The sequence below is a fragment of the Serinus canaria genome, chromosome 4 (genome assembly GCF_022539315.1).
Source record: "Serinus canaria isolate serCan28SL12 chromosome 4, serCan2020, whole genome shotgun sequence".
Taxonomy (NCBI): Eukaryota; Metazoa; Chordata; class Aves; order Passeriformes; family Fringillidae; genus Serinus; species Serinus canaria.
The window spans coordinates 22,550,935-22,578,412 of NC_066317.1; the positions used below are offsets into that span (position 1 = coordinate 22,550,935).

The 27,478-nt window shown below is 40.9% G+C and overlaps 1 protein-coding gene across 2 annotated transcripts in view; it reads right to left on the bottom strand.

Annotated features, from left to right (window-relative positions):
• EMCN (endomucin) overlaps nt 1–21,163 on the bottom strand; it is a 73,206-nt gene extending 52,043 nt beyond the window's left edge. The window contains exon 1 of one of the 2 annotated variants that reach the window (XM_050974222.1): nt 20,443–21,163. Coding sequence is in view for 1 of the 2 variants with exons in the window: in XM_009101282.4 (XP_009099530.3) it covers nt 896–956 (61 nt within the window). In the remaining variant the exon portion in view is untranslated. Of the gene's footprint in view, nt 1–895; nt 1,064–20,442 lie in introns of those variants that run through there. The other variant, XM_009101282.4, reaches the window with a different exon arrangement.
• Nucleotides 21,164–27,478: the final 6,315 nt, after the last annotated feature.

Consider the following 27,478-nt stretch of genomic DNA (forward strand, 5'->3'; position numbering starts at 1 on the left):
CATTTAGATCAGGTAATCTAGTGTTATCAAATTTTAGTTCTGGTTAATAGATCCTTTTCAGGCAATCTCTAGGCATTTGTGGAAGTTGTAGCCTAGAGAGAAGGGAAATGAAAGTACATGTAAAAGGCAGATTTTACTTCAAATGTATATTTTGGCAAAGGTGATGATAGACTCTGGCCCTTGTTGCAGGTTCTTTCACCCTTTCAGGTTTTACTAGTTAATTCCATTTTAAAAGCATGATCTTTCAAACTGAAGAATAATGAAAACATCAGTTCAGCGACCTCCTCAACACCAAAAGTTGTATTAAATCTGTGTATTTAAGAACCATATCTAAAAGATACTGCACCCAGTAACCAGTATGACCCCTAGGCTTGCACCCCTCATTATCAGACACTTGACAGATGTTTTAAGTCCCTATATCTTTGAGACCAGAAATAAAATAATTTCTTAAAGACATTCTTGGCCAAATCTATAGCTGGCATAGTGCAAGGGAAATCTATCAGGATGGATTTAATTTGCAAGAGTAAAATTTGCAAAATCTTTCAGGCATTTCAATTGTCCCCTTAAAGCCATCTTTGCAAAAAATGCTTTAACATGTAGAAGAAAAACAGAACTGCAAACTTTTGTAAATACACCTCTGCTTTTGACTCCTCTCAGATTTAGGAGCTTCATGACACCTAGAAAGAAAACTGTGACAAAAATACAATGGCAGGAAAGTTTTTCACAGAACACATATAACTCAGCTGCCAGTTAGTACCCTTCTCCTCCAACACACAGTCTTTCAATCACTGCAGTAGAAATGAAGAAAAAGCACACACCGACTGACAGCTCAGCTTTTGTTCACAAACCACTTGAGAGATGTGACAAGTCTATCCAAAAAAGCCAAAGAACTTACCTCCCACAGTGCAAACACAGAGTACAGCGAGGAAAAAGAAGGCAGTCCCCAGGAGCTTCATGCTTGGTGGTAGTGCTGTCAGCTCTCCCTTGTGCAGCTGGGCAGGGAGTGCTCTCTCCCTCTGAGGCAGGCCTTAATTACTCCATGGAAAAAGGTGTGTGGTGACTGTGCCTGGTCACTGCCCATTCCTGCTTATTTTGGGGACTTTGATAAAGAACAGGAGGAAACACAACATACTCCCTCTGGGAGTTCAGTACAGAGGAGATTTATTGTTTCAGTCCTTACAGGAACTCCTTTTCTTTGGCAGTGAACCATGTTTTTGTTAATGCATTATTTTGTTCTTCTTCAGTCGTGAGGTCAGGAAGGGTTTTGAACAGAGGCAAATCTTTCCTTAGGATATGCTATACATCACCATCTTTCACACTGGAGTTTGGGATACTTTCAAAGCACATGTTTGTGAGCAGTGAGTGAGCCCAGGCAGAGGGGGATAACACAGTCAGGAACAGAGGAGTAAAACAAGCAAACAAGAACCCTCATCTGGCTCTTTTCTGGGCTGTGTAAAGTGGCCCTGCTGAAAATCACAGCTGATTCATGTTAATGGTAGAGAGTCTCCCTGAGAGAGCTGCCATCCTGCAACCAAGAGGATGCAAGGGCCACCAGAATAGGGAGAGGAAGTGGCTCCAACAAGGTGTTCCAACAGTGAGAGGCTCTGGGCTGTGCAGAGTTAGAGCTGGGGTGGGGGTTTTCCTTTACATGAAAATAGGTCCTTTTTTTTTTTTTTTTTTTTTAATTTGAGAAGTTGCAGTTAGCCTTGACTGTATCTGCTCCATTAGTAATGGAAAGGGTTTTTTTTATTCTTCTATTTAGGTATTTGCTGTGCCATGGGATGGGAGTACAGACCCCCAAAGCAAGCCTCTTACCTGAGCTGTCTAATCAACCAGCACAGATTCTCACACTTCTCCCTAGGACAGACTGCAAAATTTTGGTATCCTTCCTTCTTACAGCAATTTTTCCAATTTCTGTGAAAGAAACCTAAGCAGAGCTCTAGAGCTAAAGGCTATCAAAGCATGATCTTGTAATAGTCCTGTGCTCTACCCCTTAAAGACTCAATGCAGCTGATAGCAATTAATCACAAACCTTCAACCACAGTGAGAATGAAGTGCAGTATGTTTGCTCTTCTCCCTCTTTGTCAGCTTTCAGGAAAAACTGGAAAAATTGACCTCATAAACAGCCTGACTGATTAAATAGTCAACTCTACTCATTTTTTTCTTCACGACAGTTTCTAGCTATAAGGGGAAATTCTGAAATGGCTTCACATGCAGGAACTTCCAAGAGCTAACCCACAGTGCTTCCAGCCACAGTGCTGTTTTATCCATGGGATGAGGAAAATGGTAGCAGCTTGGCATTATGTGTGGAATCAAAGATTTGTTTAGGCTGAAAAAGACCTTTAAGATCATTGCACCCAACCGTTAACCCAACATTGCCAAGTCCACCACTAAACCCTGTCCCAAGGTGCCACATCTACACATTTTAAATATCTACAGGGATGATGAATCAACTGCTTCCCTGGGCAGCCTTTTCCAATGCTTGGAACTCTTTGCTTCCAACACCTTCTGTGATGGAATCTTTCTTATATCCAGCCTGAACCTCCCCTGATACAACTTGAGGCCACTTCCTCTTGTCCTACTTCTTGTAAAGTGGGAGAAGACTGACACACCTTTTGTTTAAAGAAATTACATTGCTACATCTTAAGACTCTGACACATCCTCTGCAGGTGACAGAAGCTGGCGCTCAACAGAAATGTGATTGTAGGCAATGAATTTCTGGCACTTCATTTGGACAAACTTGGGTATTTGCGCCCATGAGAGATGCAAACATGTAGGTTCTCCATAGCTGGACTGTGTTCTCAGCATTATTGAAAAGGATCCCACAGAAACAAAAACTTGACTCACAAAGTGGTGGGCCACACAATGACACTTCTGCCAAGTACATAAAGGCTTATGCAAGGGAGTTGCACCAGTGCTCTGTTTTTATGCTCATTTTCTGCTGACATAGGACTTAAAGTTATAATGGGCTAAGAAAGCAATAACTGCTGCAGCAGAGAGCCTTCAATAAAGATGACAAATCTGAACACAGACAGTGAATTCATCCCAGGTTAGTACTGTTCCTAATGTAATAAGAGGGACTCTAACCTTTTATTGCTACCACCTGAAATGTTAATGCAGAAGAAGGATACAGAAAGGGATATTATTTTATTGACTGAAATGAAATCTCTGCAAGATCTAAGAGGCATGAGGATATGAGGACAGAATCCTTTCCTTGGGTTTTGAGACCCAGAGAAACTGTCTGAATGCCTGAATGATTAATGGTTTGCTGTTTATCTGAACAACAGCTCCCCAAGGAGTTGCTGCAGCTTAAGATGGTGACTGTGATGGTTCTCATTGAACTCATCAGAGGCAGGCATATTGTAGGTAAAAGTACGGAAAAGCCTTTCCAGCCTCACACAAGGGGTTGGAAGGGAAAGAAAGAGAAAGAGCCAAGTGTCTTTGCCTTACACTATGTCATGCAACTCAGGTTCTACATCAGAGAGCCCTAACACAAATTTCTGCTCCCTGGAACATCATGAGAAAAATGTCCCTCTCAGATACTCATGTCAATTTCAAAGGCAGCTACTTCTGCTAGATCAAACTTGTGCAGCAGCAGGAGCATGCACGTAAGAAATAATAGGAACAAAAGAGGGACAGCTCAAATAATTCACTGAAAGAAAAATTCTGGCTAAGCTGAGTTGCAGCTTCTGGCTTGGATTATCTGAGCTGCAGAAGAGATTCTCACAACTCTTGTCAATGGAAACAGTTTTTTTCTTAACAAGAAATAATTTAAGGTTTCAAAAGCTTCTAGAGATCTTTGTAGCAAAAGACTATTCTTCTACGTGTTCACTGAAAAGAGTTTTTTCCCTTCCTATCAGCAAATAAGTTTTCCTTTTTTGAATAAATGTTTTTCTTTCTTTCCTCAAACTGCGAAACTTGGCTTCAGTGCCAACGCGTTCTTTGTTTCACAGAGAAATTTGGTCATTGGTACTCCTGCCAACTGTGGTGTTCCTGCCAGTGCTGAGATATCTGGAGTTTCACTTTAAGCCCCAGAACAAGTGACTGTATGACTCAGTTTCTACATCTTTTCATGTAAGATTTTACTCCTCCTAGTTGCCGAAGAAAACTTGAAATATGACCAAAGAGCACTCTAGAGAATGAAAGGACTCTCTGTTTTAAAACACCATTATTTTGTAGTCCAATAAGGTTGGGGTAGCATGAGTTATATATTCATTTTTGCCAGTGTGGTATTTCATTATTGAAGGGAAACCATTTACAGCCACAGTGGATTTGCAGTTACAGCTTTATTGGTCTCTGGCTGTATTTATATATTCTTTCTTAGTTCACTTTGCTTGGAGCATAACACTGCCTTTTCATGCACAGTTTTCCTATGAGGTTCAAATAATCCCCTTCAGATTTAGAGAATGTAAAAATTTTACATATTGTTTAATATCCTTGAAGCACCACTGCATAAAACAGGTAATAACGTGGACAGCAAAGCGCTACCTTGCTGTGGGCTGCTGACAATTTCTAGTGTGGGTGTGAAGAGTCAATTTGTCAAAGTCTTTACAAAAGCAAAAATAAAAAGGTACAAAAAATACAATCTTTGGTGTTTTACTAAAGTGAAGAAACAAACGCACTAAGTTTTTCAGCCTTTCCCCCTGATGCTTGCTATCCTTTCCACTGATGGTTATTTTTTAACTCTTATAGCAGAATGATATAAAACCAGCAAACTAACCTCAAACTCTATTGTTTTGCTCCATCTGTATTTTAGCAAACACACCCAAAGCAATATTGGGTGTGTTTGTAAAATACAGAAATTTGCTAAAACCAGAAATTACCTATGACCTACCTGTATATTTCATTATACTTATTTCCATAAACAGGGTAAATTTGCATTGAAAAATGCAGTTGTAACAGTGCAGGAATATTTTGTTTCATTATGCTTCCTGTCCTTTTAAAAATTGTTTTTAAAAGTACTTGGGTTTTGCCTATTACATATATTAAAATTTTTACATAAAAGTAGAACTTCAAAGAACTTGAATTTAGCAGTCGAAAACCAGGATATTTTAATAGCTATGTGTAGAAGTTTCTCTAAAAATTCATGCTGTGGGACATATTAAAATGTAGATATTTTGTTCTGAACTTTTAAATGGAAACACTGGAATATTTCATGGACTAGAAATGTCAGTATCCAAATCCTGCTGCACAAAATAATATTAAAAATATTAAAGACCAGGCTCAAAAATATATTTAGGTGCTTAAAAATCCAAGCTAGCCACCTTTTCTTTCTAGGATGGAACTGCTTCAATCTCATTGAGTTGATTTAAAGAGAGCCGCTAATGTGAAAAATTCCACTAAATCTCTAAGTGCCTTTATGCAGGCAAGTAAAGACAAAAACACATTTAGTCTGTTGGCTTTTTTTTTTTTTAAGATTTTTTCAAGGCCAGTAGAACTAAGGCATCTCTGGCTCTCAGAGGATTGTTTATTTGCTCTACCAACAGACTCTGTAACAGTATCCGTTACCACAGAGTGTGTTTTTCCTGCTCTTTCCTACTCCATGTCTTTCCCACTCTTACACACCTGGAACCTTACTGATTCACCATGGGAACGCGAAACATGCTTGAAGGATCTGGCTCAATGGTTATTCACTTGCAGCAGGTATAACTCAGGCCCATATTTGTAGAAATGGAGTTGCAATGTGCAGTTTAACAGCCAAGGTCCTTCCAAGGGCACCATCGAAAGTCCCTTCTTTCACTACTGGTAAGCTACTGATGGGTAGATATTTGATTTTGTTAGTCAGAAGGAAGCTTAAGCAGAACTACTGTGGCTGAAAGAAGTAAGTTATGAAGGGAAAAGTTACTGCAGTCCTAAGTCATATTTCATGCTTAGATATGGGCAGTCAGAAGAGCTGGAAGAGAGAGACCATAAACAGTTGTTCTAGGGATATGAAAAACAGTGGGTTTGCAAAATTAGAGAAAGGAACTTCATGTCATGTAAAGCCTCACATGGAATGTGTTTATAGGATCTGCATCCTGTCCTGAGCTAATGAAATGGGAAACAGTGAGTCAGTCTCAGTTTCTCCTGTTATTCGAAGTGCATGGAGTGATTATTATGGCTGGCTGTCTCAGAAGAAACAAAACACCAATATGTATTTGAACCATGCCTTAATTTTCCAAAAGGATGGGTAAATCCAACTGCTATCTATCCAGAGAGATGTCTCATCTTTATTGTGGTAAACTGCAATGAGCTCATTCTTCTTGAGCCTGGTTAAAAAACAGGCAGTGGTATGAGACTGCAGTGGACCCCAGAACTGAAAAGCGAGATGTGTTTTCTGTTCCAATTGTACTTGTCATTTTTACTGTGCAAGATGTTGTTAGACATTAAGCTGCTGAGCTGAGTTTCTGTGGTTTCTCTTTTCCATTTGGTTTCCTCTACACAAGCAATGGAAAAATGTATCGGATTTCTTGGCAGTCTTATGAGGGGATACTCTGTGCATTGGTCTCTCCAAGCTACAGTTTCTAACAGTGTCAGCTTTGTTTTTAAGCCACTAACATCAGAAACATCTTAGAACATTATAAAATTTCTGATTATAAAGAGCCTATTGTACTTAAATACAAGCATTTATAGCTTTCCTAGCAGCCAACACTAGTACTGTGCTAGTATCCCAGCATGTATTATAAACCTAAATTTTCATCCACTCAGCAAAGGAGTCACTGATAAAAATGTCTCCAGATTCCTCATTGCTCAGTTTTGTTCCTGTTCATAAATGTTGTGAGATTCAGAGGGCTTGGGCTACTTAGAAGACCCTGTGAGCTTCTGAGCTGCAGGTCATGGGGCTGGAAAAAGGAGAGTTACAGGAGATTTGGCAGCTGCACAGAATTTAATGTTGGGCAGATAAAGAGTATGCAGGAACAGCTGGGCCAGAACACTCATTTCCTGCATCTCTTATTCCATAAAAAAAGTGAGGTAAAGAGATATTTCATAATGAACAGCTTCTTCAGGAACTTACAGCAAAAAGCCAGAATTCACATATCATGAATCTGAGACTAAGTTATACTCCAAGGCAATATCTATCAGACTTTTTTTTAACAGAGCCTCTCAAACGAAGACAGCTCTCTGCTTGGCATTTTTCCTTGTGCAATTTTTTTGGTTTGTTTGCAGCTACCTACAATCTCCTTCAATCCAAATTCCAGCATTGATAGGCTTGAACTCTTTGTGGCTTAACCTCCTTATCCAGAACAGCTATTACTGCTGCTCCTCTGTGTCTGGCTTCCCAAGCCTTCATTCCTTTGGTGTATTTCAGACTTCCTGTTGTCGCTATCAGAATGAGTCCTGCTGGCAAGCGCTTTTTGACACATGCAAAATACAATGCATGCCTGGTCTGATAAGGATACAACGTTGCCAAGAAAAGTAGGTAAAATCCCTGTGCCAAAATATACCCCCAGCATTCCAGCTTCCTAGAAGACTGCATATCTGCCCCTTCACAGATATTAAACATTTTCCTGTTCTCTGCGTTTATAGTTTCCAATTTATTCAGCAATCCACTTGGGAATAAGTGTTTTCCACAGCATTTAAGTGTTAGGCAGTAAGTAGCCAACTGAAAATAAAAGCATCTTGGGCACCTGCTAGAAGCAGCTCTTTTAGATCATCCACAAATAGCTGGAAATACACAAAAAATATTTCACACTTCCATGCTTCTGGAAATCTCTTATATTGCTGGGCAGCTTGTCATAAGGAATGCACTGACTGACATTCATCTGTGCTTATGCTCATCTAAACTTTTGTTCCAGACAGCCGGGATAAGACTACAACTTTTTTAAGGGAAAAAACCCTACACCAAACAAGAGAAAAAAAAATAACTACCAGCATTCTGTGCTTCCACATACTGCACTTCAGGCTGTCCAGTAGCAATGAAAACTGCCTGTATTAACAAATGTATTATGCCAAACACCTTTTAAAAGGAACTTTATGGTATACACTGGCAGATATTCGGAGTTATAAAACTATGCTCAGGGACATTAACACCATGGGGTCTTTGCAGCAATAACACCCTACCTCAGTTTAACATTCAAAAGTGCTGACTTATAGTCAAAACCTATACAAATTAGTTTGGGGTACCATGAGAAGATGGCTAGGCGAAGAACAGTTTTTAGAAACTGCTTCTCTCCTGCATCTCTCCATGAAGAACAGGACCGCATACAATCTACAAGTTATGCTCCAGCAGGAGAATTTATTTTCCTTCACAGCTGGATTAGATTAGGAGACTGTTAATTCCTACAGCTCATCTAGAATGCAAAACCCCAGTGACTTCTGGCAGAACAGGAGTTACACTCAGAAGTTCAGCACTTAGGACACTGAAATTAATACTTAGCTGGGAGTAGCAGGTGGACAGCAATTACTTCTGCAGACCAGTTATTTTTGTTCCTTAAGGGATGGGCAAAGAAAGGAGGAACAATGTCAAGGCTGTGACAGTGCTATTCATACAGTCATCATTTCAGGCTGAGTACCTTCATCACGTTAATGAAGGAAGTAAGCACTCAATAAAAGCACAGCATATTGTTTTCATCTGACTTTCTACTGTCTGAATAGTTTGGCTGAAGATGGACAATTGCCATCACTGGGAGCATGTAAAAGCAGGTTAAGTGTCTATCTGAGATGAAGCAGAAACTGACTTGTATTTCTGTAGAGTCCTTGCTATTCTCAGAGTCTTGAGGTAGAATCTCAGTCTGGAAAATGTATAATTTATCAATTTATTTATCCACTATTTATCCAACTTCTGTCATCACCCACAGATATGCAGAGCCATTTTCAGCCTGCATGTGCAGACCATAGCTGGGGATCCTGGGGGTTAATCCATTAGAGTAACGAGATGAAGTGCAAAGCCTACCTTTGGCTGCTCTAGGTATCAATTCTTCAACATGGCCTGTCAAATCCACGTCTTAGCAAAAGATGAGTAGAAACAGCCCTGACCTGTGACATGACATCCTGTATTGTCCCATTTACTGAAGTGGACATAATGACTGCAGAAAACTCCTCCTCTGCAGGAGTATTACCGTACTGACAGAAAGTTCACTTTTGCAGATTACCTTCATCTGCATTAGGAGGACTGTAAAGTATTGGCACTTGTTCAGTACTCCTTGAGAAAACCTATGATTTTTATTTCATTTAATTGGTATAACCATTTTCTCTGTTGTGCAGTCATCCTCACTGCACAACAGAGCTTTATGAGAAGAGACTGTTTCAACCTAGCTTAGAGCTGCTGGAAATCACTATATAGCCACTATATAACCTGATACTTGGATCAGCTTGCAGCTAAGACTGGATCAGCTCAGTACCCGAAAGCAAAAAAAGCATTGGAAAGTATATATGTTATAGAAGTAATATCCAGACATTAGAGCAGCCCCAGCAGAACACCAATGAGCAAGGGGCAAGAGGAGCAACACCTCACTGCAGCCACAGCCAGCCCCTGCTCTGTGGTTTCCCTACTTTGATTGAGTACATCTTTATAGCAATCATACCTTACTTTTTTGGGGTTTTTCGGCATTGTTTTGTTGTTGTTGTTGTTTGTTTGTTTGGCTTTTTGTTGGATTTTTTTTTTTCGAGGGGGAAGGGGAGAGGAGAGCTCCTGCACTTCAGTCTCTTGGTAGTAACTGGTGTTTTAGAGGTAGTTTCATTTCCCTGGGATCCTGTTGTTTGGCTGGGAGGCCCTGGGGTTAGTCACTGAGCCAGCCACCACAAAACAACAGGAAGAATCACAAAATTCTTCAAGAACAGCAGTGTTTGGGGGGTGTCTTCATCCAGGCTAGACTGCTGGTCGCTGACAACTCTTGCAACTGCATGAGAAATATGCTTCTTTCAGGCCATATTTTTATTTTATTCCCTCTTCTAAAATGGATTTTTTTTCACAAATCTTTCAAACAGTAGAGCTGATGGAATACTATTCATGAAGTTTAAAATTTAGTGAGTTTTTCTACATTTTGCTAAAAGATCTGTTTGATAAAGAATTGTTTAAATATTTGATCATCTTCACAGCTGGTGATATATGTGCTTTCAACGCATGTTTTGGGGAGTAAATATCAGTATTTGCTGAGGAATTTACCTGAAAATAATGTTTTCTGGTGGCCAGCCATACCAGATCTGTGCTCAAGACAGGCCAGATCTGCTCTACAGATAAAGTTACTGGAGATTCACCAGATTCTTCCAGACTAATCTAACTGTACTCCTAGTGAAGTGAGTGAAAAAAAATCCAGAATCATCCTTTCAACAATTTTGGTGAGCAGCAATAGGACTGATTACTTTGGAAAAATCTTCTCATGCCTATTCAATATTTACTTCAATGACAGGTTAAAAAAATCCATATTTTGAGTGCATGATCATTACTCCTGTTAAATTCAGCTGGACATCTTAATGCTGAAAGCTACACATTTAAGTGTTCATAGAAACAGGCCCTGGAGAAGGAACAGTGGCATGCAAATAGCAGTTCTGTATTTCTATTTTCTGCAAATCTCCAGAATCCTACTCCAGTCTCATGTTGCTTTCCCATACACATTACTAGGTTGGCCTCACTCAGGGAGGGGATTATAGGGAAGAGGGATAATCTTTATTTCCATTGGGCATTAGCCCAGTTTATGTGACAGAACAGAACCTGCAAGTTAGAAACAATACCAACAACAACAGGAATTTTCTATCTCATCAGATCTAGGGCTGAGGTTTTTGTGAACTCAATGAACCATTAGCCTGTGACATTCACTGGGCATGAAAACAAGTAAGCATATGCAATTCTAAGTACTGGGGCATGGAATGAGAAGCATACATCCCATTCCCTTTGAAAGGTGAGGCAGATGTGATCTATACCTCAATAAAGCACCTGATATTGCCCTTCTGCAGCTCAGCTGCTCCTTGTGCAGAAATCAGCTCTCTCTCATGTGACCTTGCTAATGTGACCTGCAGATACCTGAGTGCCCAGCTGTAACCAAATATATCCCCTTGCACACAGATTTGTCATGGTAATAAAGAAAGCACTCTAAGGTGGCCAGTTCTCCTGGTTTCTATACTTCCCATACCAACATGGAGCTAAAAGCTTGGCTGAACATCTCTTTTTTCTTCCTTTGACTTTTGCAAGACTTCTAATATTTTGTTTCACAGTTTTCAACAGCTTTGACATGCTTTCCATTTCCCTGTAACAAATGTTACTTCTGTTGGCCTTTCCCCCCTCTGTTGCACCCCTATACATTCTTCTCCCCTTTGCACCTGCATTGAAAAAAACAATATTTTTCCATGTTTATACAACAGGCAATTCAGTTCATACTCAGCTGGAGTTGGTTCTGGCCATATGACTGCCTGGCAGACTGACACAACTAAGGTCTCCCTAGCCAAATTATCCTCTTGGAGATCAGGAAAATATGATAAATAATTGGCAAGGATAGAAAAAATGAAGATAGAGCTCACACTTCTGCAGCTGGCTGATAGTCCTGCTTAAGTTACTAAGGAGAATTATATCAGATGTGCAAAAGCTGGGGCTACTTTACTGCTAAGATGCTCCTTCAGTTTAATGCAGTTTTCACTTTTTTGCCAAATGCATTTCCTTGGTCTGTAAAGCAGGGAGAACTGCTGGCAGACTCCAGTCAGTAAATCTGAAATCCTGTAATAGGCAGTGATGGTCTTTGGGATACGTTTGGGCAAATGTATTGCCAACACTATCTATTAACATAAGACATTAAAGAGGAGTTTCTTGTATTTGGAAAAAAAAACTTCACAGAAATAAAAATACATAAATCAGGAATGAGCTAAAACTCAGTGTCAGCATGCTCCAAAAATGAGTGTCTAATGTTAGGCTCCTAAATCCTTCTTAGCCACCAGGATTAGTAGCTACTGGTAATCTTTGCTACTGGTAATTGCCCAGCAGGTTCTGAGAAAGTAGCTCATTTAGGCACCTAAATGTCAGGTTTAGGAACCTAATTTCGGCTTCTAAAATAAAAGCACCAGGATTTTCAGTTACTATTAGAGTTTTACTTTCAGGTCAGACACAAAATCAGAAGGGCTCTAATTTTCTACTTCCACTTTAGACACAACCCCAAATGTCACCACTGCCATAATACTCTGTAGGTGGATGAGAGGAATGATGGCAGGGCCTGTGGAGGAACACGGAGCACCAGAACAACACTGGGGCCACGGCCTTGCTTCCTTTGCTCCTTCTGGCTTCTTGTGAAGTGCTTCAGGTCTTGCTGCATTTTCCCCAGTTGCTTCCTTCCTCTCCTCTTGTTATCTGTGCAAAAGGCACTCATGGCTTATCTGTCTGCCAGGGCTCCAGCAGGGCTACACAGGCTCTCATGTAGCTTCCAGCCCATGCAGTGGCAGCATTCCCACCTTCTGCAAGACAAGGGACCTCTGAGGTCCCAGGGAGCTCCTACACTCCAGCAGCTGAAATGACCTGCCTTTTTCTGCTGAAAAAGTGGATTTGCCTCTGCTATGCAACTGGTAACAGGATGCTCAACAAGGAATTGGAAGAAAAAACAAAAAAGAAGCTATTTGAATTGGCTACTTTTAAAGAGGTTCTGTATTTTTTCTCAAGACCCTCCAGAACACAAAAAGCATAACTCCAGAGTATGCTTGAAATCAAAACCAAGGCTAAACTTAAGCAGAAGCCAAAGCCAAACCAGAAGCACAAATCAAAACCAAATGTATTGCCCTATTCCTAGAAAGTCCTCTTTTCAAATAAAAATGTAATTATGCTCTTATTTTGTCGTGTCTTGCCTATACACAAAGCTGTAACCATTTTACTAGGCCCTTTTAGAAACTGATTTTTATTTTAATTAGTACAGCCCTTTTACATTCTTTTGGTTATTCTCAGAACACCTTGCACTGATTTGTCTTAATTTATTCCTTACAGACCAGGGCAGCTTTTGTCTTTGACATCCTCAGAGTGCACATACTACATGTTTTCTGTCTGGAATTTTTTAGTGAGTACATTTGAATAATTTTACATAGAGCAAAAATCTTTCTGAACTCCTTAATTGAATTTAGTGTAAGATGAATTCACATAAGTCATCCTCTGCAGGACTGCAACGCAGACTGTAAGATTATAGTGTTGACTGGTCATATACAAGTAGGGAATTAATCCAAAGAGGCACTAAAAATAGCATGAAGAAGAAGCTTTTTTAAAACTGTAGCCACCTTAATCAGTGAGTAGAGCAAGGGGGCAAATGCTTATACTGACAGGACTGAGAAAACAAAATCAGAAAGTCAATGTCATGGGAATTTGATGAGTTTACACCTTTAAATATTTCTGGACAAAAGGAGAAAACATTTTTGCAGGAGATCCTTTTACAGGATCTCCAACTTTGTAGAAATGACTGGGTTTATCTTCTGGAACTGCTTACCCTCTGAAAAAGGGCAGAAAGAGGGTGAAAAACTAAATAAGGATGGATAGGACAAGGTGGGATAGCTTAAAAATAAAAGAGGGTAGGTTTAGATTTTATATTAGAAAGAAGTTCTTTACTGTGAGGGGGGTGAGACACTGGAACAGAGTTGCCCAAAAATGTTGTGGAGCCCATGAGGATGGGGTGTTGGAGCTGGATGATCTTTGAGATGACTTCCAACCCAAACCATTCTATGACTGTGACAGTGGTAGATAACACTAAGTGAACAATTGCAGTGCCCTGTTGAAGTTGTACTTTCAAGAGCTCACCCAGGCACAGCTGTTTCAAGGATTTTAGTGCACACTTGTGCTCAAGTACAATGTCAAGAAACTTTGCAGACCAAGGGCTTCCACTTGGAGCATTGCCACGTGTGCAAGACTCAGATCATTAATTCAGAAATGGCTAAATCCTAGCTTTATTTTCACCATTCTTGCTGGTAAAATAAAGTTAGTAAACTGATAAGAACTGGTTAGTGGTAGATATCTGCAGTAACAGAAATGCAGGATTGGATTTGCTCTTTCCTAATGTGTCTGATTTGGTTGTGATTGAAAAGTAATTCAGTATTGAAGCAAAGGAAGCTATAAGAGTAAACATTATTACAATTATGAAAATATCCCGCCTATGATTTGCTTAAAGCATAACCCCACAGTAATTAACAGGGTCTTATGTGTTTTCAGGTCTATCATTAGTCAAAGGTTTAACAAAATCTCTCTAAGGAAAAGAAAGCAGGAAGGGCTGTGCACAGATTCCTGGTGATTCATTGACTTCCTTCCTTCCATCCCCAGCTACTGTTTTACTGGACAAGTCTGCACAGTAACCAGCGTGGTGCTGCACTAAGTAATGCCCAGTGCAAGAGAGAGCCACCAGCTCCTCACCTGACTTCCACGGGAGAGCAGTGGCAGCACAAGCACCGTCCCACAAACTCCCCCAGCGTCTCCAGGTGACTGATTGGGCTCTCTGAGGAACAATTCTCACTTCCAGGGGTACCCTGCAGTCCCCTTCAGTGAACGCTGCAGGCAAGAATGCCTGTGGCCACCAGCCTTGTCTTGCTTTTGTGGCCTGACAGACCTCTCCATCCTGTGTGCCTGAGAAACAAGTGGATTGATCACCAGCTCAGACTATCTCCCACAAAAGCAACTTGTAAAATAAGAAAAGCATAGATTTTAAATAAATGTGAAGGTGTTTTCTTCCCTCAGCTGTCATGCAGGATTTCTCCACGGCATCTCTTTGCTGCACTGATTCAGATAAACACGGTAAGACCGTCCCACAGTGACCTTGGCTATTTCAGTGAGATCAGAGATATCTGGTAGGGTGTTACTATGTACAAGTATTAGCTCTTGAGTCCTGATTTTTTCTTCAAATTAAAAATAAAAATATAAGTAATTTAATCCAGGGGATCCCAAATGTATGGCATGGCTTAAATGAGGTTGTGAAATCTGCAGAGGTATAAAGGACACTGTGTTCCAAGTGACCTGGAAAGGTCCTGCAATAAACTGAATTCCCCAACTGTACCCCAATGCTTCTTAAAAACACCCTAAAAAACAGAGGCAAACAAGGTTATGTTTGCCTATTTCATGACCATAAAACACACCAGGATGCTCATGTCCCAGCTGAATGGCTGCTGGATAGTCCAGCTGTGTGCAGGGAATGAAACTATGCTTTGACCTGTGTTCTTGGAATTACTTGAGATTTATAGGATAACCTCAAGGTCAGAGCCTTTCAAGGTGGCTGGAATAACTTTTACCAAGCTTTTTGTACAGTAAGCTCTAACTAGCAGTGTGTTTTTATTACTGGTCAGACTAATGACAGTAATTACACGTATCACTGCAGTCAACCATAGAAAATTTATATAGAAATGCTAACTTTCTTTAATTTTTTTTCCCCATTAGGAATTGACATTGGGGAAGGACTTCCACTGGACTAGGTGTTGTAAGTGGGCTTTGATTTAAGTTATGTTCTCTCTATAAAGCATTTCCCTGACCTTCCAGTGTGAAAATCCAATTGACTTGAGAAGGAAATCCCTGTTGAAAAGGCCACCCTTAGTCTTCTTTTTATCTTCAAAGAACCCATGTAAGATCAGTGGGACTATTTCAAAAGGAAGTTTTAACATAAAAATGCTAAAAGCAGCTCCTTAGTTTCACTGAATTGATGTTTCAACTTGTCATTCCTGATATATCTTGACTCTTTTCTTGTAGCAACTTTTGCACAAAACAAATAGACTAAACATAACTTTTGTGTTACAAACTGAGTGGCATAATTCCCCACTTTTTAAAGTCAATTGGAGTTTTCTCAGCAATGTGGAAAGAGGCAAAACTTGATCTCTCGTGGTTGTAACTCCTGCCCTATTAAGAGCCATGGCAAAACAGCTACAGATTTTAATGGAAGCTAGAGCTGCCCTTAGGTTCCTACATCCCCTATTTGCATTGCAAGAATGATTCAACTGCTCTATTTTCCCCTCTCTCGAACAGGATTTCATCACCTGTTCTTGTCCAGACTTTTCCCTCTATCAAAGTTCTGTATACTCAATTTCAGAGTCCTGTCGCCGAGTTTGCAGTGGCATAATGCCACCCTATCTTGCAAAAGGACTTGGCTCAGCTCCCAGCAAAATCAGTAAAATCATTTCCATTCCATCCTGCAAGCTGAATCAGACACAAGTTTGTAACTCTGAGCTTTCCTCCACGGCCCCTCTGCTCTTTAGCCTTGAATTCCCACAGGCTCTCAGGAATTTGCTCTGCTTTTCCTTCCAAAGCTTTCAAAACAAAACTGATAAAGTGATTTTTCTCTCTGCACCTCTTCAAGGTTCTTTAGACAGAGCAACCAAAGGGTGAACGAGAAAAAAATATTTGGCATAATGTTCTGCAAACAGAGGTCTCAGGAATGATGTTGTGAGTAAGATGGGAACTGCTAAGCCAGGATACATGAGTGATGCCTTTGGTCCTGTGTAATTCTGTGGATTTCAAATCACACAAAACTGACAAGCATTATTTCCTCATATTTTCCTCCAAATCATATATCCTGGATACTGAAATAGCTATACATGAGAGGGTGTTTTCATGGCTGTGAAAGTTAGAGAGCAGCTATAGCCCTGGCCTGAACAGGAGGGTAGGACACAAGGAAAAGCCATTTATCCTCAGATTTTACACAACAGCTACAGGACATTGGAGCCACTGCTAAGATTCACAACTGGCTTGCTGCCCATCAGAGATCCAGCAGAGCAGCAGGGTTTAAGACAATACTACTGGAGCTGCTGAAGGGGGCACACAGCCCCTACTGCACTGCATGATTTCACGTGCTGAAACTCCTCACTTAAGGAAAGGAATGCCTTGCTCTACTCTTCTGTCAGACTGACACAACCAGCCCCTGAAAACTTGTTCAACAAACCAGTAGCCACACTGTCTGTCCCTACAGGTGCAAGTTGTGAGTCACACTTTAGTTCTCACTCATGTTTAAATCCAGCTGTCTTTTCTCACTGCAAGTGGTCCAGGATATTGTAACACACGTAGAGAGGATGTAAGAATGTTAATTTATTTTTAATAAACTAACGTTTAAATACAAATTATGGTAATTTTTTCCAGTTTCAAAGGGGTTTTTTAATTTAAAATGCTAGTTAGCCTTCATTCTTTTTCATTCACTTTTCTTGTTGCAACCCTTCCAATTCCAAAGTCAGAGGTGCCAAGCTGTCCTGAAGGAATTTTCTTAACAGAGTTGTGTTCCAAATACTAATAGTATTAGCATTGTCTAAACTAGATAATTGGCAATCCCCAAAGAACAGATAGGAACTGTTGCCTATATATTACTAGCTCAGGGCTATGCAATGGCCAGCACTAATTGATTTTCCTTCTTTCCAGTCATACAAACATAAATCACAGTTAATAATTATCTCAAGTCATTTCTAAGATAGTGTCTATAGTAAGCACGCTGCCACCACGAGTAATATCTTTGATATGCTTTCCTCCTAGGAGAGGCAGAAAAACACCATTCTTCATCCTGTCATTAAGCACAGACTGGAGATTTAAACATGTTTGGTCAAAGCTCAGACTACAGTGGTACATGATGTATGGTAGAAACAACTGCATATATCTGAGTTCCACAAAAGAAAAAAAAAGAAGCAAAAAAGCAGACACTATTAAATGTGATTACCAAAATGCAGCCTCCCTGGCTCCCACCACACTCAACTACACTTAACAAGTCCCACAATGCAGCAATAGCTATCCTCACAAACCTCTGCACAGAAAGTGTGGCATAACTGCATGGTGGAGTTCCAGGACAGTTAAAAAGCTGGTTGATTGGACCTTTAAAACATATTAAATGTCCACTGAAAAGCCAACTGTAACAGCCCCTTAAGGAGAAGGGCATTAATAGCTTTACATAGTTAGGTATATATGTGTTTAGGTGCAATAAATATATAATAGAAACATTGCTATTTAAGCATGTTAAAATAGGCATAGGATGAAAAACACTCCTTACAGAAACATATGAGAACATGCATGCAAGAGCAGCACTGCTGAGTGCAAGGCTTAAACGTACAAGAGATAAATTCTTCAGGCAAATGAAAAAAAGAAGCATCAATGCTTTTTGTTTAAAGACATCCTGCAACATCCCCAAAAAGGATATAAACACCACAGCAGCCACAATGCTCTATCTCCTCAAACAAACAAATGATGTTAGCTAGCAATTGTGAGGGACTGATAGACACTGAAATAACGTCCCAGACCAATTAGAGCAGTTGAGCTGTGCTGGGTACATATCACAGTGGAAAATCAAGCAAATCTGGCAGTAACACAGTTTCCTTCGTTCAGAGCTGGCTGGTAAGTAGCAGGAGTGATTGTGACCTTGCCCTGCAACATGCCGAATACCCACTGCCCTCACGGGCCAGAACAGCAAGGAGAAACCATCTGAATATAAAAAAGTCTCCTTCTTTTCACCAGATTTTAACACAGGACTCCTGGCAGGCATAACCAGGAACAGGTCCATCTGAATCAATAAAGCAGATGCATCCCACAGCACCCACACAGGTGTAATCATTCCCCTGCATATAATTAATAAGCTTCTTTATGCTAAGCTCCTTCAATATTTAAATGGAAGTTTTTAAGACAATTGAGGCAGGTGGACCAATGCCTGAATAAACCTAGACTATATAGTCTCAGATTGGACATAGCTTCACAATCAGTGAAGTTATTTGTTTAACTAGAGGTGTGTTACCTTGCACAACCTTTTTCCTTTATTTCTTTCTCATTCTTTACTCAAGCAAAGCTAGTAGGAGTTTCTCCCAGGGCGTGAACTGAGTTGGGTACTAAGTCAGTTAAGCACTCCTTTGTTTCAGGTTCTAACAAATTAATAATCTTATATTAATAAGGCTTTCACACTACATAGACACACTGATGAATGTAAAAATTGCAAGGAATTTTGTCATGGTTCACCTTTCATAAAAATTCAGACCAAAAAAACTATGACTGTGAGAATTTCCAGGTGGCCTGCCTCAAATTGGTGGAATTAGTTAGGATAATGTGAAAATTGCCTCTCATGCAGGTCAGTCACACTGAGACTGGTGCCAAATTCCATCCCACTTCCAAATAAGGAATGAAGTTTCTGGAAGGGGTTCCTGCCACAGAGGGGTAGCATCTCCACCCACCAATTTCACAAGAAGTCTGGTCAGGGCCTAAGTCAAATGAGGAGAAAAGTGGTCTTGTGTACTTCTGAAACTCCCTTTTGCTTTTGGACATCAGGGTACAGAGGTTCAGATGGGTGAATAGGTGGACCACAAACAATGATCTGTGCTTCCATATTTACTTAGCAATGCTGTACTTGGCAGGGCACGTTTCCAGTGGCGGAAATCTCACTTCCTGATGTAAATACAATATTTGGCAGCAGTTAACACATATTTCCCAAAGAAAACCCTGCTACAGTTTGAACCCAATGTGCAAGGGACTTCGCTGTTCAGACAAACTGGCTAAGCTCTTATTTTTTGACAAATCTTACACCAAAATGTTCAATACAGAAGGGAGAAGGCTTAGGCAGACTTCAGACTGTTGTTCCAAAACCCACTGAACAGCAACTATTGGAACATTTTCTTTGCATACGAATGAATTGCAATAATCCCTGAATAATTGCAGGTCTTTGGTTATTTTGTGGAATAAATATTTTCCTTGTGTAATACTGCCCAGTGGATTAAAAATCAAATGAAGTACAAGCTTGTGCCTACATTATCTAAAGCTCCAGGATCCCAGGAACCACTGTCTTGCACGCCATCGCATGCGCAGAGCACCATTAAGAAATGTCAAGATCATATTTTACTCTGCTTCCTTCATACATATAAGAAAAGAATTCTGGTCACAAAAAAACCCCATCTCCCTATTATACCCCAAAAGTATGAAGTTTCCTTGGGAAAAAATCAAGAATTCTAATTTGGTTTTGAAGGAAGTAATCCTTTTTCTTGGAGGATCTGATAAAGCAGCAGCCCATGATTACCTAATCTGAAGGTCATGTCACATTCAAATACCTAACCTATCCACACAGTGGAGGGAAACTGTGCTGTCACCACCCATCACGACAACTGTCAGCAAAATAAAAGCAACGCCGCTCCCTGCCTTCCTGGTACATCCCAAATTGTCTGGATGATAATTCCTAAGAACAAACAAACAAAAATCTGTAACGTGTGGATATACCAGTAAACTTTCAGAGAGGAGATAAACAGAGGTCAAGAGGAAAAGGAGCTTAAGTAATAACCACATGTTTGCAGCTGCAGGAATTTAGCCATGCTTGATTTAGGCAAGTAAGAGGGGAGGATGGTGTAGGTCTGAGAAGCCAACATTTCACACCAAGCTGTGAAATGTGTTAGCAAAGCCTGGTCTTCCAGGAGCTTGAGCAGCTCCTCTCTCCCCTCTTCCCCATTCTCTTTTCATTTTCCCCATTCCGACCCCTCCCCAGGTGCTCCCAGCACACATCCCTTGTACCCGGCTGGTCTCCTCTCCTCAGCCCAGCTTCCAAACACATGCCCTGGCCAGGCAAAGCCCAGGTCAGCAGTGTCAATTTCCCTTACCAGAGGCACCACACGGGGATCTGCCTCCTCTCTCCAGACTCCAGTTTCCATTTAATTCTTCAGGAGTTCATGTCTCTGAGGCCTCTGCTCTCGCTGCCAGGTGTGGGTGACTTCACCCCAGGCCCTGCTGGGTGAAGAGGGCTCTGTGGGAGCCGGCATTCCATCGGCCTTCAGCCAATCCTCGGGAAACAAAACCACAAAATTACCACATCGTCGAGAACGACCCTTGTTAATAAACACCAGCGGTGCTGAAGCGCTCCTTAACCACGATGCAAGTTGTGAATAAGAAGCCCCCAGGCCTCGCTGCCTGTCCAGCCGTCCCAGGAGCCTGAGCCTGGGGGTGTCCCCCTGTCCCTGTGCTGCCAGGGGAGGGAAGAGGGGACGGTGACCACCCCGGGGGTGACACACCGTGGCTGCCAATCCGCAGGTGATGCTGCTGGCTCCTCACGGCAGATCTCAGGGGAAGAGTGCTGCCCGCAGGCAGCTCCCTGCCGCTTCCCCGGCCCTCACCAGGTGGCACCAGCATTCAGCCGGGATTCCAGCCGGGATTCAGCCAGGATTACAGCCGGGATTCAGCCAGGATTCCAGCCGGGATTCCAGCCAGGATTCCAGCCGGGATTCCAGCCGGGATTCCAGTCTGGCTCCTTCTGCTCGGCCCGGCGGGCAGCCGGCGCTGGGCGCCGAGCCCCACGATGAGGCCTTCTGAAGTGAATGTAACATAAAGATAAAACAAAAAACAAAATCCCACCAAAAAATCCAAACAAACATACCCCCCCCCACCAGACTAAAACCCCCAAACATTCCTTGCCTGTACCTGAAAATCCTCTTTGTTTTTTTAAACTACATGTTGCCTTCTCCCTTGCAATGTGAAGGGAGCCAAAGCCAGCAGCTCTGCTGACCAAACTCTGATTCCAGGCTTCATTTTCCATGAACCTGCTGCTCAGCCACTCTTATATTGTTAGTTTAATGCAAAAGGAAGGGCTAGGCTTGATTCAGTCAAACCTTTTCAGAGCAAACCCAAGCAGTGTAATTGTTAATTAAATCACCCAAACTAATTAAACTATTTGGAAAAATTAAAGAAATTGAAAAGCAAATGAGAAAGAAAACCATTCTCCCTTAATGTTGCTCTACTGAAGTGTGCACCTGTAATCGTGGATATGTTCTCCTCCTCTGAGTTTTTGCAGGTTTAAAAACATTGTAGTCCCCAGATCCTTTGTCTCTGCACTTGAAAACCTGGCAAGGAAATAGCAAATGAGAAATAAAACTTCTCATGCTTAATACTTACATAAACAGCAAGTGTTTGCCACGCAGCTGCAGCAGCGGAGGCTTTGTGCAAGGGTCTACTAAGTGCCATGTCCAGGGCTGGACTTGGAAGTGTGCTAGAAAGGCAGTTCTCTTTCTATTACAGCAAGGGCTGCGTGAGAAGTAAAGAGAGGAACATAGGTAGAAAATTAATTTAAAAAAATACCATTAGATCATCCCTTAGGTCCTTCTGCCAGACTGCTCACAGATCTGAGGAGCCTGAGCCCCACGTCCTGAGCAAAGTCCCGGGGAGGAAAGGAGAGGAGCTGCTTCCCTCTCAGTGAGGATCCGAGCAGCTCCATCTCCACTGGGAGCTGCTGGTGCTCCCCAGCCCCCTTTGTTGATCAAACCTCATGTAGTTGGTATCAAAGCACAGTGGTTTACATTTAAGCGGTATCTTTACACACAAAGGCCTCCCCATGTCTTTGCAGTCTTTGTATCTAAATTACACCAACTCCTGCTGAAATTCAAACAGATATATTTGATATGCAAAATAGCTGTGGTCTAATTAACAGCACTGCAGCTAGATTGCTCTGCATGCCGCACTTGGATCCAAACAAAACTTTATCCTGTATATTTTATGAGTTTAACAGCAGTTGTATGGAAGGAAAACCACATCATCATGACACAAATGAAAGGCAGAAAGGAAGATCATAATATAACAACAATAACAACAATAACAACAATAACAACAACAACAACAACAACAACAACAACAACAACAATAATAATAATAATAATAATAATAATAATAATAATAATAATAATAATAATAATAATAATACAATCTCCATGACTTATTAATTAATTATAAAGCTCTATTTGGAATGAGGCCACAACAGCGCTATCACAATTATGTCTCAATAAGAATTAAAGGTTCTGCTAAGGTTTTGAATATCTTTCCTTAATTGTCAAAGAAGTTCTGCAATTACATTTGACATCCCATTCCATCTACTTGGAATGTAGAATTCCCACAATCTACTTAACTTTGTATCCTTCTCTTAGAAGATCTTCATTAAGGTTCTACTATTAGAAATTACTTTTTACTTTAAATAACGACTGTACATTTGCAATTTCTAAGACATTCTGAGTGTAGAAGAGAAAACAATAAAGAAACTTTTTTAGTGTTTGAACACAACCACTATTTCTTCTACAAGGAACTTTTAGATTTTTGTCTTTAGACTTTGTGCTTTGAAAAACAGGCCAGGTTTCATACATGATGAAATTCATGCTAATAGATTGACGAGGTAACTGCAGTGAAGAATTAAGAACTAATTACTGCCTCATAAATAATTTTTTCTTCGAAAAGAACGTTATGACCTGCCCCTGCAGGTGAGGGTACCTCAGCATCTCCTTAATAGATCCCTTGGGGTGAATTAGACTCAAACAACACTGAACGATCAGTGTTCATAAATATATACATGTAGGGTTTATTTTAGAACAATTTGGTTGCAATGGAAAGGAGATATGTAGCCTTTGGGGTTATTACTTGTAGGAATACAGCAATATAAAAGCATAGAAACAACAAGAAAATATGTAAAAAAAGGAAAGAAAGAGAAAGAAAGGATAAGAATAGAAAGATGTCACCACACATGAATCCTGTGATGAGCTGTTGGTTGAGGTGATGACTGCAGTCCTTATTCATCAGGGATGAAAGGCTCCAGAAAGGAGTCTGTGGGCACTTTGGAGGTCTTTGATGGTTTACAACCCCTTCTAAGACAGGACAGCTCCTCTCAGGTCAGCATACATGAGACAATTACTCACTCCACAAATTGTTTTGAGTCATTAACACTTCAGTCTCTCACACAGAGTGAAGCAGGAACACTAGAAAAGATTTTCTTTTCAAAGCAATTAACTCATAATGTCTCTTAAGGAAAACAAAATTACCTTAACAGAGATATTTTTTTTTCCTCAAAAAATCTTTGTGGGATATTGCAATGGTTTTTTGAGTTCAACATCATTTGTATAAAGATTATCATACCATGTATATATGCTCATACTTGAATCAGGAAATAATCTGGTATTTCACAGTTTACAGATAACTATAAACTATTGTTCATGTTTCCAGAGTTTTCCTGTCTTATCCTTTATATATTCTGTATATATTCCATAAAATTTGTGGAATCTTTTGTTATGTCTATATACCTGGACAGACCCCAGAAAACTTAATACCTGCTCTCTGAGAGCAGAGTGCAAAACTGAAGCCAACTCCAGCCATTTCTGTAGAGAGCCCCATAATATATATATATGGTTTCAGTGAACAGAGTTATCTGAAATATATTTGAATTAATAACACTCTTCACAGGTGAGAAGAGGAGAGAGGAAAATAGAAGAGGACACAAGACTACAGCCCAAGGCACACTTAATAAACTAAGATGTCAGAAGAACAGTGTTAGGAATGTAGGAGAAAGTAATGCAGCTAAAGCCACTCTGGTGAGCTTTGAGACATTCAGTGCAGCAGCCCACAGCTATCACAGGCCATCTGCTCTTCACAAAGTCAGGAGCCACTCAAGGCAGATGAATATTATGATCAAGTACTGAAAAATATCTAATTTGGATGGATAGGAAAAGAATTGTGTCTGCTCCTTGTAAGGGCAGGACCACAGAAGAAATAGAATTTTGCATACAGCTAAGATTTTCTTCTATTTGCAGCTTCTGTGAAAAGGCTTTTTCCATTTTAATTTGCCCGTGCATGAGCTAAATAAATATGTGGGTAATGGTGGTCCCTGTAATACTGGAGACATGCCGGAAAATGCTTTTTTTTCAAAAAATACGCAGTGGAACAAAAATACATTTAACATCTTAACTGTGGTCTCACAGTTAAGAGGCCACAGAGTTCAGTCACATTTGACCAACTGACTGAATGCTGATTCAAGCCTGCTGAAGACAATTTGTTCAAGTCCAGTAAATACCTGACAAATGACAGTGATGCAGAGTCAATATCATATAAGAGCATTTTTCAGATTAATTCTTTGGCAGTCCAAAATTTTCTATTGTCAGTGCACCCTGGTCACCAACCTTTTCCCAAAACTTTGCAGCCATCACACCTGATGGTCTAAACTCTGTTTAAACTAACAGGGACTCTAGTGCTTTGAAAGTCCATGTTCAACTTCTGGCTGACACCCAAAAATCACAAAGACTGTTGCCTTTCACAGCACTTGGAGCTCTCTGAGGCTGAGCAATGGTATGAGTATGGCTTTCAAGAGCATCTGCAAGTTTCTGTTCTACAACAGACAGTAGAAAATAGGAGCTTAACTGCATCCTACCTATGATCTTTTGGAAAAGAAGCCACCAGTGCCACAAAGATTGTGCTAGACACAGTGTGTCTAGCAAACAGAGTGGGTACTTTGCTCAGCCTAAAGTTGCAAACGTCTGAAGAAAACTTTATTCTGATTTTTAACCATCCCCATATATGACCCTTGGATATGAACTGCAATGGGCTGGATAAAGAAAAAAAGAGCTTTTCCTTCTTCTTTTACATTATGCACTTGGCATAAATGTAAAAGAAGAAGGAAAAGCTCTCTCTGTTTTTCCTTTCCTGTTCTGTTAATTTCTTGATGTTGTTACTTTACTGTGTCCTGGTAGTCCTTGCCCCTGTGCCATGGCCCTATTTTAATATGCAACTTGTTGCCTCTCTTCAGAGCTCCTGATTTTCACAATCTGTCTGCAGATTTTACCCAGCAAATCTCCCTTCCTCGCAAAATTTCCTTTGTCATCTTTGCTATCTTTTCTCCCTCTCTCCCCATCAAACAGATTGTTTCCCAAACCTCCCACTCCAGGTTGCCTGGTGTATTGTACTGGTGCTGTGCTTTGTTTGCAGTCTGTCATCCCACTGCACTCAGCCTCAGCCCATTGCTACCTAGCAGAGAGCAGTCACATTTCAGCTGTGGTGGAGGTTGCCCAAGCTCCCAGTTCTGCTCTGCTTTCCACTCTCTAGCTGTACCTCTGCACATATCCACGAGGTGCCTCCTATACTGCGCTCCAGGCTCAGCGGACAGGTTTGTGGGGAGAGGATCCACACCCTGCAGAGCTGTAACTTGGGGGAAACCAACAGGACACATCTATAAGAGCAAATCCTTAAGCAACACAATCTTGAGAAACAAGTCTCTGCTGAATGCAAGTGTGCTCTGCTTGTGCTTTAAGGGCTCATTGTTACTATTTTTTTACTTTGGCTAAATGTGCTTGGTTTGCCATATGTTCAGCAAACAGCCTTTTCACCTAACAGCTACCGCCATGCCAAATCTCAAAGCAAAGAAATTGCAGTGATCTTTTAATATAGAATAAAATATTGCCCCCGCCCCCTCACTTGGCTTTGAGCTGGAAAAAAATTACATCACTTTTTTTTTAAACTTATATTTCACAGGTGCAGGCCGGCGCCACTCCAACATGGTCAGTCTTATCTTAAATGGTTGATGCTTGGCTAAAATGCAAGCATCTAAAAACAGGATATTACAGCAGAAAACCGGATAAGTGCAGTAACAGTAGGAGCTGCAAGGCCCTTCCCAGCTGTCCCCTCTCTCTCCTGCCCATCAAAACAAATAGAGATAACATCTCAGTGCATTCCTGTCTAGTTAAAACCCTCTGCAAGCGACAAATTTAATGCACATTTCTGACTTGTGGCAACTTTTGTTTGTGATTACCAGTGCTACAAAAGTTGACACAGATGTTCAGAACTGTGGTGGAAAGAGTGCTTCTTGAAGGCTTTCTCATCAATACCACAGAAACAGCATTTCCCTCCCTCCCACCAAAACAGAGAACGGCCTGTGATGGTATGGAGTGACTCCAGGCATGACGTGTCACCTCCTTTCCCACTTGAATTTTTCTGGCCAACTGGTGGGTTCACCTTCACTATACCCTGCAAGGCAGAAGGAAAACAGACATCCCAAGAGGGGACCAGCCGAGGAGTGAGATGATAGGAAGTGACAGTTTCTGCTTTCATTCCCTTCCACACCATTCATTTGTGAACAGAGGAGGAGGGGACCACACCTGCCACTGGTCAGTGCAGATGGCCTTGCCTGTGTGAGCAGATTCACACCTGAGATGAAACCAGCCCAATATTTGCACAGTTGTGGAGTCAGGGACACAGTAGTTTTAACTCAAAAAAGTTCTAATTCTCTGTTCCCTCTGTGCAATGATGCATATAGGAGAATGAAGAGGAATGTGTTTCTCCCTGGCTCCTTTCCTACCCTGAAAGAGGCAGTCTACTTTTCAGCCTTGACCTCATCTTTCTGGACAGTAAGTTGTTTACTTGCATGTGTTCAGAGCCAGAGATTCCTGTGGTGGCATAGGAACAGCTGGGATGGCAGTGGATGGGAAAATATAAATGCCACACCAGAATTAAACTTTTTCCACAGCAAAATTTTTATTTTGTATGGCTCAAGTTGTGTTGGCTTTTGCTGTTCAAATATATTTGTGTGTTCATTATGTCACCAGAAGAAAGGGAGAAAATTTCTCATTCTCTAGAAATTTAATCTTTCCATGAGAATTCCTGAAGTTCCTCTCTTTATTAGATTTCCATTTGTGTTTTGTTTTAATGCAGATGTGCCTGGAGTTATAAAGCAAGAGGTTGATCTGCTTTTCCATTGCATTTAGCTGCTTCTTTGCCAAATCTCAACATGTCCCAGGTCATGCACACTTTCCCCCTGCTTTAAAAGAAGGAATCCACATCTCCCAGAAGAGTCATGAAAAGAGGGGAACCAGTCTGATAAGCTCCTTTTCTTCCTGAAAGGGAGAA